We start from the raw sequence: 13,611 nt of genomic DNA on the forward strand, positions 1-13,611 counted from the left end.
ACTGATGGAAGATTGGAAGATTATCACAGTGGTTGTTATTTCACTATCTTCATGCTTTGGATGAACATATCCTTGAAATATAAACAATGTGTGAATAATGCATGTAACTTGTCCAAATGTACTACTGTGGAATCATCATGGGGGCCAATTTTCATGCATTGCTGAAATTTTAAGGTTTGCGGGGATGTAATTTTGTGTATTTTCTTATACGTACATAAGGAAATATATGACTTTATGATCCTAATTTATTAATTTGTGGAGGATGTTAATTCATGGTTGAGAGGTACCCACAAATTCCACGAAAACTGAACCACCACGAAATCTAATAATTTCACAGTATTTGTTGTAACCAATTACATATGAATGGACATATCTTTAAGGATGTGGGCTGATGAAAACAAATGGCAAAGGGAACTAACTCTAGCAGCCCTGAAATGCATTAAATGTGTACATGTATAAATAATATGGAGATGGAGAGTCAGTTCCCTGATTTCACATAAGTCAAGTTCAGCATCCCAATATATGGTGTCCAGAAACTCCCTATGTACAGGGTGTTGTTAAATTCGAATCCCTCTCCTGAGGCAGAGATAACTTTGGCTCCGGGATCATGTAAACTGGAGATGATTTCACCGTGTCTGTTTATTTCCAGAATAATGGAATGTTTAGGCATAAAGATGTCAAAAACTTTGAGTGGTGTCAGCTGAAGTAGAAACGATATTAAAGTTTGGTAGGGATTGATTTAATTTGAAGACATTGTAAACAGTACTTTATGGTAAGGTAGAACTTTGTTTTTGAAGACATCATTAAAATACATGTAAATGCATTGTAAACAGACTATACAAGTGAAATTAACAACGTTTTGCAGTTTACACTCTAAACTAAATTTTCAGAGGAGTTTTGGGAAATGACTTGATTTACTACTGTACATAATGACAAATTACAGATTAGGTCAAAATTAAAGTAGTCTTTAGTTTTTCAGGCCAAAAATGTTATTAAATATATATAATGGGGCAAGCAGGTACCGGTACTGTGTTTTATACTCTTATTGCAATATTTGAAAATTTGAAATAACTTGTTTACCAAAAAATTGAAAAGAAGAGTTATTTCTCTTTAAAAATTCTTTCAAGCCAATAACATTTAACTCTATGCTTCAGTGCCTGCAAAAATCATCATTAATTGGTTTTTGACCTCAGGTTTGACAATACCACTTCTGTAATTAAAGGAGAAAGTTTACCTTTGTGAGAAACCTCTTTATGGCTGGGTAAGGACCAATGAGATCCAGGAATGGACCCAGGAGACTGACCCCCTGGTACCGGACCGACCCAAGCCCAACGTAGAAATTCTGCCGACTGTTGAGCTTGATGTTGTCAGGGTAACCAGGGAGATTTTGTGTTATGACATCTGATTGGCCAGCTCTTGGCCCTTTTAGAAAATAGCTGTAAACAATTTAAAATTTAGAGGCAGCATTAAGTAAAATGAAAACACAAAGAATTGATCTCAGCATGTGTACCTAAATTGTTTGCGTCACTTGGACAAAATCTCTCATGGTCTATGTTTCTTTCACATTTATGTCTACAACATTAATCTCACCGCCGAATTTGACAAGCGCTCATTTCTGCGATGAACAGCATGGACTCGTCTGATGATAAAGCCACCCCATTGGCTAAATGCAGGTCATCCAGCAACAGCTTTGTTTCCCTGGTAACCATGTTGTACATGATAAGTCGACCTTGTCTGTTCACCTCAATTACCTACAATTAAAGTCAACAGTGGAGGCATGGTTCAAAAATCTATATCGGCCATTATGATATTGATACCAGAGTTATAGCCTACCAAGTCTTCCTCTCTTCATTAAATCTCTCTCTCCTCTCTCTCTCTCCTCTCTCTCTGTAAATATTTCTCAATTCTCTTTCTCTCTCTGTCTCTCTCTTTCTTTGTCTGTCTGTGCTCTCTCTCTCTCTCCCCCTCCCTCCCTCCCTTTCTCTCTCTCTCTCTCTCTCTCTCTCTCTCTCTCTCTCTCTCTCGTATATATATATCAATATTATTTCTAGTGTTCTTTTGTGATTTCCTTGTTTCCTTACTCTTACCAAGTCATTTTAATAATATATGAAGTTCAAGCAGCATTACATGTAGGTATTACAATACTCTTACCAGTACTTAACATTAAGACTCTCAATACAGCTAAAATATTGAGAAAATTGTATGATATATAATTATTCCCTATTATGAGTAAAAGGCCATAATTTACATTAATCAGGCCAACTTGATATTTTTAAAATTTTCAGTTTATTATAAGATTCAAATTTCTCCAAGAAGACATCATTTAGGTATTAATGATTTCAGGTTAAGCAGCTTTAGAATAATTTTAACAAAATACTTTTAATTTTACAAAAATGGTCTTAATATATGTTTTCAAAAATTTAAAAGATGTAAATAATTCATGGAATTAGCCACCATATATACATGTTTATAGAATGGTATGTTCAATGTTCACTGCACATACATGTCCTACACATTCTTATTCCGCGGTATTCGTGGGTACCTCATATCGATAGTTTCGCCGGTCCCATTTTTTGCTTGAGTCGGTGAAATACACGATTCCATCGTGTGTTATATCCAGGGCATTCAGGAACTTCAGTGGTTCTCCATTCACCCCTGTTGTAGGAAATAAGCTCTCACTTATCATGGAAAAAATAGGTCAGATAAATGTACAACTTGGTTTCCAAATTTTAATGAATAATTTCAACATGATTATGGTCTTTTACAAAGAATCCTGTCATCCAACTATTTTGCGGACCATATACATATATATATATTTACATATGTCACATTTTTTAACATTTTGAGCTTTGAGATAGAAAAAGTGTTAGTTAAAAATGACATCAAAATAATGAACGAAGCAGTTGCCCTTTTATTGGAAACATTATTGCCACAAGATACACATGGTTTTGTAACAACCTGTAGAGCTGGGCAGTAGGACCTCTATGTCGCCTGTTTTTGTGTCCACCTGTAGAAGCCCCCTGTAGGAGTCCAGTACAATCAGGGGGTGGGTGGGGTCAGCTGTGTTGACCTTCATTCCTTTCGGTCGTCCACAGACTGGCTCAAGGTCAAAACTACCTGTCACAAACCAACACATTGTTTACATGCATTTAATTTTTTGGACATATCAAAGGCGTCTGCAGCTTTCAGTCTAAATAAAAATGAGCATTTGGTGTAATACATGTATTATCTTATAAAACATAACTTAGTATATCAAACACAAGGTAATTGTTTTTCTATCACATACATTAACTTCAAGTTTCAAGAGTCAAAAAACAAATATCTGTAAGCATTTTTCAAATGATTGAATTGCATGATTTTTCATGATCTGTAAAATAACACACACTATTATGAAATTATTGATAGAAATTAACCAATAAGCTTGATCGAGCCAGAGAAGAAGAAGAAGAAGAAGAAGAAGAAGAAGAAGAAGAAGAAGAAGAAGAAAATAGAATTATTGACTTACCACAGTGTGGGTGGAACTCTCCTGTCCTTGTCAGCTGCCAGAGTTCTCCCCCTTTGAATGCCACAATTCTTCCATCGGCCAGTCCTGTATATAGCACCCCTAGGAATGGAAAGTCAATATTCTAAATATAATGCATCCTTACATAGTTTGCCAATTTAAGTTTTACTTTTACGCGATTTAATATCCTCAAAACTGACCAACAATGCATGCAGAGTACAAGAGTTTTAGTATAATTAATGCTTTTACTCTAAAAATCTTAAAATTTCAGCTTAATAAGTGATATACATATATCTTTATTTATCTAGATAATCATACTTTAAGTATTTCCTAAAAAAAAAATTAAATTCATCCCTACAGATCTAAATTTTGAAAAATATAATCACATGCAGACTACTTTTAAATAAAGTTACCGTTTTCATCAACAGCAAAGGACTCGGGTCCAGTTACCTGCCCTTGGAATGCTCTTGTTGCCCCCTGGAGATGGTTGTTGATTGCGAGGGCCCCCTCTAATCGGGGCAGGGGTTTGGGGTAGCTGTAACACATTGTGAGCATACCCATGAGTTTTTTTCAATTCAATTCAGTTTATTCGCTCACACCATGGAATGGTACATGAGGTCAATCATTATATACAGTTCAAAAGTCAGAGGTACATTGTGTAAATGAATAGATAAATAGTAGATAAATAGTAAATAAGCATAAATATACAATATATACAATAAAGAAAGGAACAGCACTTTGCCATAGACAATTAAGTGTTTTTTCTTTTTAATTCATGAGTAAATCAAGAAAATAATTATAGGGGGAGAGGGTAACCTTTGGATTATTGTGTTTATCAGTGGAGGACCGGAGGCTATTAGCAGTTTAACCATAGGACTTTCATAAGATTGAATTTTCTTTTTCTTGTTGGGGGGGGGGGGGGGGGGGGCTTCAGACCCCCCTCTTAACACCCCCTCTCCTTAGATATGCACATGGATGCAATATCAACCTAACATTACTAGTATTTGTGGTATTAAAGGCCAAATACCTGGTAAAGGTCTTAACAGTTAAAAAAAATAACATTTCAAACACTTTTTTTTTTACAATTCTTATAATATATTTTGTTCTCAAAGCTACAAAACTGATAATTAAAGTAATTAAAACAAAGGAGATTTATTACTTACTAGTAAGGCTTTGGCTGAATCGGAGAAGGAATATGATATATGCACACTGCCAGCCACACTGCTATGATGGAGAGAATCCAGGTCTTACTCAATCTAAAAAAAAAGATCCTCAGAGCATTCATATATGTGTGGAAAACCTTCTTTTAGATTAACAGCGGAAAATTAGATAGGATCTGTGCGGTCATCCTTGCTAATTTCTATCCAAGGTTTTTCAGTCCACTCCGCTCTCCATGATTTATGGGGAGTGGAGTGGACCAAGAACCCGTCACTGGTTAGCAGAGATGCTGTACAAGAGACATTCACTAAGGTTTGGTTGGTAAGGGTTGTACAGAAAGAATTTTTTTTATGAAAAGGTTCTGGCTGCATGAATGTAAACATGCATTTTTTTAATACAACTTTTTATTCAGTCTGTGACGAATACCGGCGCCAAATAGGTCAGTTGGTAGAGCTCCTGACTAGAGATTCAAGGGGCCCGAGTTCGAATCCCGGTCTGGTCCGTCAATATTTTACCCGTCCCGTTACAAGTCCCTGCAGGGTATCTAGAGGTGTGTGTGTATATATATATATATATATATATATATATATATATATATATATATATATATATATATATATATATATATATATATATATATATATATATATATATATATATATATATATATATCTCTGCCTATGCTAGGCCTGCATGGACTCAAAAAAGGGTTATCTAAAAATGCAGATATATATACATGGAAGATATACCTGGTAAAAGCAGTGTAAAATTCAATGCTCTATTTATAGTGAAACACTCTATATTTGAGATCCAATGGTTTTTGTGTTGATTTTTTTTTCTTGCATTTGGTGTTGAATTATTTACCTCTATGCAGTTAATCAAGATAAACATCAACATTCTTATTGAATACTTTTGTTAGCAAACTTATATAATTTTTTGTCATGTTTTATATACAGTTAAATATATTGCTCTTCGTGAAATTCCCTTATGACATTAGCGAAATGTACAAGTATAGCTATGTCACATTGTCACATGAAAAAGACATTATGTCACTCGATATATCACCTCTGACATTGAGGTGTTCATTTACTGCACAGTCTTTTGGCAATGTTGACCAGGCACACTGGGTAATTTCTTGTTTTTAAATAAAATAACTATTGGGCAACATTTAGTCAAATAAATTCATATGATATTTTGTTTTATCATGTGAGTTTGAATGTTGTCACACATTGGTCCCTTCACAAAGAATTTAACTTAAATCAATACATTTATAAGTTTTGGTGCTGACTACATTACATTGTTATGTCATTGCATCTTCAGCATATCACCTCCACTGTATTATTACTGGGTTCAGTGGTTTTAACCTCTTGGTTTTAGACAGCTGGGTAAAAAATGTGTGCTTCAGACATGGACCAATTCAAGCATTCAGTGGAATTATGTACATGGATATATACTGTATTATGTGGGAGAGAGAGAGAGAGAGGGAGAGAGAGAGAGAGAGAGAGAGAGAGAAGAGAGAGAGAGAGACTTACCATACTTACCCAGTGCTTGGAATTAGCCGGTGCATCATTTTACACTCCAAACTAACTTCTGGTACATCAGACGATCCATGCATGGCATTACTGGTCAGTGATTATAAAACTACACAGCTGTCGTTTCTATACATCCGCTTATAAATAAACAACGCCGGGTATATCTCTCTCTGCTAGAAAATGTACAGATACAGCTTAAATTTACCACTGTCAGATCTCATGGCATTGAAGCGGTATCCGACCCCATTGCTCAGCCTCGTCCATTCTGGGTCACCGATACAGAGTGTCTGCGCCCCCGTCGGCGCCCCAAAGTTCGTCTGGTCACCTGAGGGCACGCTTTGTCCGGTGTCAACATTCACAATGCAACCTTTAACATATTTAAGTGTGTATTTTGGGAGAGGACAAGAATCTGCCATGCCTGCTGTCCGATCCTATTTCGTTTTAAAATAAAATATTGTTTACAGTAAACTGAGAGAGAGAGAGAGAGAGAGAGAGAGAGAGAGAGAGAGAGAGAGACTAAAAGAGAGAGAGAGAAAGAAAGAAAGAGAAAGAAAGAGAGAGAGAGAGAGAGAGCATAAGCATTAGAGAGCATTACTCCTCTTTCTGTCTTTGGGAACTATTTTTCTTACGTCTGCAAAAAGAGTGTTAAACAGTTAAATTCCATCAATTTGGGACCAGATCCACTTTGAAAAAAAAGAGTATTACAAGATGCTACAACTTTGGGATCGAGTCAACACACTTCGAAAAAAAAATCAACGTGATATTTTTTTTTTCTGAAGACAGTTTAACGCTCTTCGAATGTATAAAAAAAGTTTTGGGCTTTCGTTTTAAAATTACCAGTTCAACATTGATTACAGGTAGAAGGTCCCTCATCTTTCCTTACCAAACGTCATATATTGAGCAAAATCTGTAACGTTATCGGAAAAAAATGAGCTGACCAAACAATAATTTATTATGAAATAGTTGTAGGTCTCATTACATAAACCCTACAACCAAAATAAATTTCTTTTAATGTACGCTGATGATATGGTCCAGTTCTCTGAATCTGTGGAAGGTTTACAATGTCTTTTGAATGAACTACATAGCTATTGTAATACTTGGAAAATGCATGTTCATGCGGAAAAGTCAAAAATTGTGGTTTTTAGAAACAATGGCAGAGTAAAAGATAGTGAGTGTTGGTATATTGGTAATGATGTTTTAGAAATTGTACAACAATTCACTTACTTAGGAATACTTTTCAACTTTAACAACAAATTTACCAATGCTGAAAACAATTATCTGAACAAGGTAGAAAAGCATTGTTTGCGCTTAGAAAGAATGTACGGGGAATGTCATTTAATATAGAAACTTTATTGTCGCTTTTTGATTGTTTTATTGGTGGAATTGTTAATTACTGTTCAGAAATATGGGGAAATAATATAGGTTGCAATATCGAGAAACTTCATACAGACTTCTGTAAACAAATTAAATCTCGGAGTGAAGAAAAGTACAAATACTGCTTACTTATATGCTGAATTAGGCCGTGTGCCCCTTGTACATTATAGAATGTTTAACATTATTAAGTTTTGGAAAAATGTCTTAATTAGTGACAATTGTATAATTAGACATTGCTACGAAGTTATGTATATTAATTGTGAAGAACACGGTTATATAAACTGGGTTTTCGATGTAAAGAAAATTCTCATTGACCTCGGTTTTTTTTATATATGGTCTAACCAAAAAATAAACAATGGTATTTTACAACTTGTAAAACAAAGAATTTTTGATCAGGCAAAACAAGATATTTTTGCAAATGTTGAAAATTCAAAAAAATGTTCTTTTTACAAATATCTTATCGATGGTATACATCTTCAATACTATTTAAGAAAATCTATTCCCATTAAATTACAGAAATATATAACTAAATTACGACTATCGTCACATCGCCTGGCTATTGAAACTGGTAGATATAATAACACAAATAGAGAAAATAGATTTTGTCCACATTGCAAATCTAGTGTTGAAGATGAATTCCATTTTTTTATTTGTTTGTCCTCTATACAGAACATTGCGCAGATTATACATGAAAGAATATTATTATAAAAAACCTTGTATGTTTAGATTAATTCAACTTTTTAATACTGACAATGTTAAAGATCTCTGTAATCTTGGCAAATTCATCTCAAAAAGTATGTTATTAAGGGACAACTGTATTACATAATTGTAGTCTTTTGTTTTCTCAACCTGTATATGTAATTACAGTAAATGTTATTATCTGTACGTGCACAAGTTCTCTTGTAAAAAAAAAACTACCACCTCATGATATACATATGTCATACTGATAAGCTGTAAAGCTTAAAATTCCTGGAAAAAGTTATCTAAAATTGAGGAACGTGTCGTCTGACCTTAAAATTGAAAGGACAGTGGCTATAAGTGAGGTGCTTAATGTTCTATTTGTTTAAGAACAATACAGAAAATTTATTAAGCAATAAAATAGAAGAGAAAATTATTTATTTTCCCTACAGCGGCGTGGAAGGGCCAGATGAAAAAATAATAAATCTTATTTGTTCACACGAATTAGCTATCTGCTCGGACGAATTGGCATATTGTTCGGACGAATTATTTTTTTGTTCGGAAGAATTAGGATTTGTTCGGACGACTAGGTTATTTGTTCGGACGAATTAGCTATTTGTTTGGACGAATTTTTAAAAACTTTGAAACGAATTTCTTAAACTAAATTGAATTTCAAGTTAAGTCCAGACATCTGGATTATTGGTATCGATTGGTATCGATTGGTGTCGAACTGTGTGTTGGATTATGTCTTTGGCAGAGCAATATGAAATAGCGATTAATTACTTAGAATATAAAGGGCACGTGTATACGAACATTATATCTCCATGCACTTTTAGTCATTATTTGGTAAAGTGCATAATAAAGGGGACCCTTTTTTATTTGAAAACTAGCCAGTCTTGATCTTGAAATATTAAAGTCCAATAAACTTTTATTTTGGTCTTTCGTCTCTGTGGTAGCGCTGATATCAAAATCCTTCATATAATGGAAAAGGTTGATTCATGAAATAAGAAATATTATTTATTAAGAACTAAATAAATAAACTTATTTTGTAATACACTTTGACACGACCCTTTTGAAAAAATAAAAGTAGAGTTGTAACTCCTAAATTATTATTATTTTTTTAAGGAATGAATTTCATTTCTACCAATGTTGCCTTGTGGCAGCTTTATAAACCACGTTACAACTAGAATTAAATTATTGCAATATAAAGCCTTTAAAAAATAAAATAATGTGACAACAATTCAGAAATCTTATCTTTAATTTCTCTTTTGATTTCGTAAGTTTCATTTCATCTTTTTACATGCCCCAATGTGTGTGTGTGTGTGGGGAAGGGGGGGGGGGGGTCGGACAACTCCATAAAAATTAGATTTTTTATACTTAAAAATTAAGACAAATGTTTGCTTTGAGAAAAAGTGGGACCCCGCCCCTCCCCACCCAATGCTACGTGCCTGTCAACTGCCAAACATTAATGACTGATGCCCCTCTTTGAAAGAAAAGATGCATGGCGGCCATTTATATAGGTCATCTTACAGAGAGAGAGCGCTTAACTCTGCAACCAGCGGAATGTCCGAAGAATTGACGATCACACTCCACCATCTACATGTATTTGTAAGATCGAATGAACAGTGGCAGACGACATCCGTGAATAACGATTACACAACACATAAATATACAGATCTTCATTATAATTGTAATGCATTTATGTACACAATTTGGCAATAAATTTCCAGAAGTTGATTTCGTCGGGAGTTGCTGGTAACTTCCATATAACAGGCTAGTAGAAACTTGGACTATATATATGGGCGTAGAAAGTTTGGAACAACCTTATGCAATGTATTTACTAGCGAAAATAAATTGTTTTCCTGTAAGTATCAATAAGGCTATGTTGTCTATACACTTGTCTTCTGTTGAATTTACCAAAAAGGCATACTTTGTTTATCAAATGTCATTAAACAGTTAAACTTGCTTCTTACCCATACTTCCAAGTAGTGCCATATTTCTTTACCATGAAAACAGTCAACAAATAAATGTTCTATTGATTCTATATCTTAATTACAGAAGGTGCATGCCGCTGAATCAGTTATATTGAGTTGAAAAAGGCAAAATCCTATGTAAAGTCTGAGGTTGCAACCACTGAAACTTTGATTCTTTTGATGTTCTAAATGAGAGTTCAAACATTCTGTATACACAATTCCAGTATCTGTCCACTTCTTTATTGACCATATTGTTTTCTTTTGTTATTGATAAGTAAGCAGTACATATTCTCGCATCCTTTGCTTAATTGCCTACTTCAAACCCATATATTCTAAAAAAAAAAATATTGCTCTAAGTTTCTGAGAGATTCAAGGCTTACAAAATTGACTTTTAACTTCAGTCAAATCTTAACTTAATTTATATAGAGTTTAAATAACTATTCACAAAAATTGATGAGTTTTTAATTCTAATATAAGGATTGAATCATGCATGGTTATTAAGCACTTTTATATCGTTTTGGCTATAAGACTTAATAATTCTGTCCCATTCTTATGCAACTTCTTTCAGAAAGTTATTGTTTATTTTATTTCATTTATTGATAATAAAGTATATACCGTCTCCGTCCTAATAGAGTTCTCGTTTTTAATCCTAGTTCTGAGTTTTACGTACTTTTTTTGAGAGTGGATAAGTCTTATCCATGTAGATTATAATGCACCAATTCTAGACTATAATTCCATATAATTCCATATAATTCATCCCCCCCTCTCCCCGGCCATATCTGTAATCTTGATAACAGTAGTGTTTTTCTTAACCTTATGGACCTTTCCCTCCCATAAAAAACAGTAAATGTCTTTACCAAAACTGTTGAAGGTATTCTGAACTCGGTTTTGGTCTAGTTATAATGAAGTGGTTAAGTTTTGGTATTATCAGTCTTTTTATCACTGTTAAACTCCCCACTGCTTTGAGAATTCTCACATTCCATTGCTTTATCAAGCGGCTTATTTCAGAAAAATTTCTTCATTCAAATTAACAGAAAATTTAATACCAAATAGATCAAAAGTGGGAATGTTCGAATCCAGCGTCCATCGCCAGAAGTGGTTAAAGGGGCATGGTCACGATTTGGGTCAAAATCTATTTTCCTGTTTTTATTGGTTACAATGCTTTAATAATGCATTTCTAATGAGCATATGAGATTTGAGAGTCAGTCATAGAGTTATAAGCAATATACAGGGCTCACTATTCTTTGTCAGGTAAACAATGCTTGTACCCTGTTTTTGTTTACATAGGTTCAGTATACCAGTAAAAAATCTTTTTCAAGCTGATTTGTCTATCTTATTCATTTAGAGCATAAATATATAGTTCTTAACGTTTAACACATTCATTTTAGGTCTTAAACTGAAATTTTTAAAAAGCTTTGTTTACATAACAAAGATATGTAAGCTACATGTTTGTAACTCGCTTATTACTCAACGAAAGACCCTCAAATTTCGGTTGCCTATTAAAAATGCCCTACTAAAGCATTGTAATCATTAAAATCGGAAAAATAAAATTTGGCGAAAATCATGACCATGCTTCTTTAAACTATTGAGATATATTTTTTACTCTCAATTCATTCCATTTTAGTTTTGAGAGAAATTTAAAAACATTTGCCGATCAGATGTTTGTAACAAACATATGTTAAAATATGTTCAACATATCTTGAACATATGATAACCATAAATATATTTTCAATATATGTTTTGAGTCTGTCATATGTTTAACATTTTTTTTCAACATATGTTTACAATATTTTCCCTATGTTTATCCATATATTTAACATACTGTGAAAAATTTCATATGTTTTACGCATGCTCAACGCATTTTCAATACATGTTACTCGAAACATATTTTGAACATATGTTAAAAATTTTACTTGTCTACACTGTATTTAGAAATTTAGAATTCATTTGATTTGATACTCTACGCACATACATATTAATGTGTTTGCTTTATGTGAATGTATATATTCAGAGTTTTGAGAAATTAACATTTACTTGAACTTTTATATTAAACCACAAGAAAAAACACTCATTAAAATATACGCAGAAAACTCCCTAACCACTCGACCATCTAGGTAAATAGATTAACAAAAAAACACATACACTGCTAATGATTAATCATGAGTTAGTCCATTAATCTAAAAAATTGAGGCATTACAAAATAATTTTTAGACCTCGATACAATTTAACATTCACCGTATCAAGGTACTCGTACAAAAAATAAATTTGGTTTACTATTAGTAAATTATTACTATCAATGTTAATGCAATATGACTCTTGTTCATTTTTGAAAATTTTATATTTCAGCTACCCCTTCAAATTTTGACCAATTACAATAATTGTTTCACCATTAATTTATATCATCAAACTGGGATTAATTAAGTGGTATATATTGATTTTAAAAAATCAACTCATTGCCCAATAATTTGGGGATAATATTAAGTAAGATACATGTATAACATTTTGCATTGACCTCTGTTTGTCTGTCTGTCTCTCTCTGTCTGTCTCTGTCTCTCCCTCTCTCTCTCTAAATTAAAAAAAGATAAGTGATACACAAAAGAGTAATGAATATTTAGAATGGTATTGGATTACATTTGTGTTTCGCAGATCAATATAAATCAGCGACCAAGAATTTAAAGGGTGGATATGGACATTAAATCTTATTGCACTCTTACACACTGTTTTGTAAAGTGCACAATAAAAATACCTTTTGTACTTAGATACACTGTAATAAGCAAGGGCATTCTTATATCATTAAAATCCAATGATATTTTTATTCAGGTCTTCCGTCGTTTTGGTAGATGCAGATTTTATGAGTTACCACAATTCGCAGCACAAGGTAAATCACTAACAAACCACAAACATATTGATAGAAATGAAATAGAATAGTTTTTTTTTCAATTCAAGAAATGACTTTATAGGTATGTGTATTTTGTAACACACTTTTATACCGCCGGTCGTATAAAACAGGGACAGTGGCCTCCTGGGTGCTGTCATTCGTTTTTCAAAATAAAACCTGTAAGCGATAAAATGTAATGAAAAATTCCCGAAAATACTTTTACGGTTAATAAGACGATTTTCGTAAAAAAACAAAGAAAAAAATAAATAACTGACATATGATCAGATGTTCACCTGCAAATCCTATGGTAGTTTATGGCAGTTGCTTGGGACGGAAGCGTGGTGCTGGACCCGTGAAAAGGGGAAAAGAGGAAACTTTTCAAAAATTTTTGAGAACGTCTCTGGCTGTTTAAGTTAGTGTTATTTAAAGTTGTACATGTTTTATTTTGAAATGTCTTTAGAAGCACTTTCAAGAGTCAGGACCATAATGATCTTCGCTAGCCAAGGGTTTAGGATC

General features: G+C 33.4%; 1 protein-coding gene across 1 annotated transcript; it reads right to left on the reverse strand.

The window, feature by feature from the left end:
* Positions 1 to 380: 380 nt before the first annotated feature.
* Positions 381 to 6,555, reverse strand: LOC105323841 (adipocyte plasma membrane-associated protein). The gene is made up of 9 exons (XM_066083024.1): positions 6,202 to 6,555; positions 4,666 to 4,758; positions 3,916 to 4,037; positions 3,506 to 3,604; positions 2,959 to 3,117; positions 2,543 to 2,655; positions 1,591 to 1,751; positions 1,235 to 1,436; positions 381 to 700 (listed from the first exon to the last, which is right to left on the reverse strand). The coding sequence occupies exons 1-9, from the start codon at positions 6,273 to 6,275 to the stop codon at positions 479 to 481; spliced, it is 1,245 nt and encodes a 414-aa protein (XP_065939096.1). The 5' UTR covers positions 6,276 to 6,555; the 3' UTR covers positions 381 to 478.
* Positions 6,556 to 13,611: the final 7,056 nt, after the last annotated feature.

This window comes from Magallana gigas, chromosome 4, assembly GCF_963853765.1.
Source record: "Magallana gigas chromosome 4, xbMagGiga1.1, whole genome shotgun sequence".
Taxonomy (NCBI): Eukaryota; Metazoa; Mollusca; class Bivalvia; order Ostreida; family Ostreidae; genus Magallana; species Magallana gigas.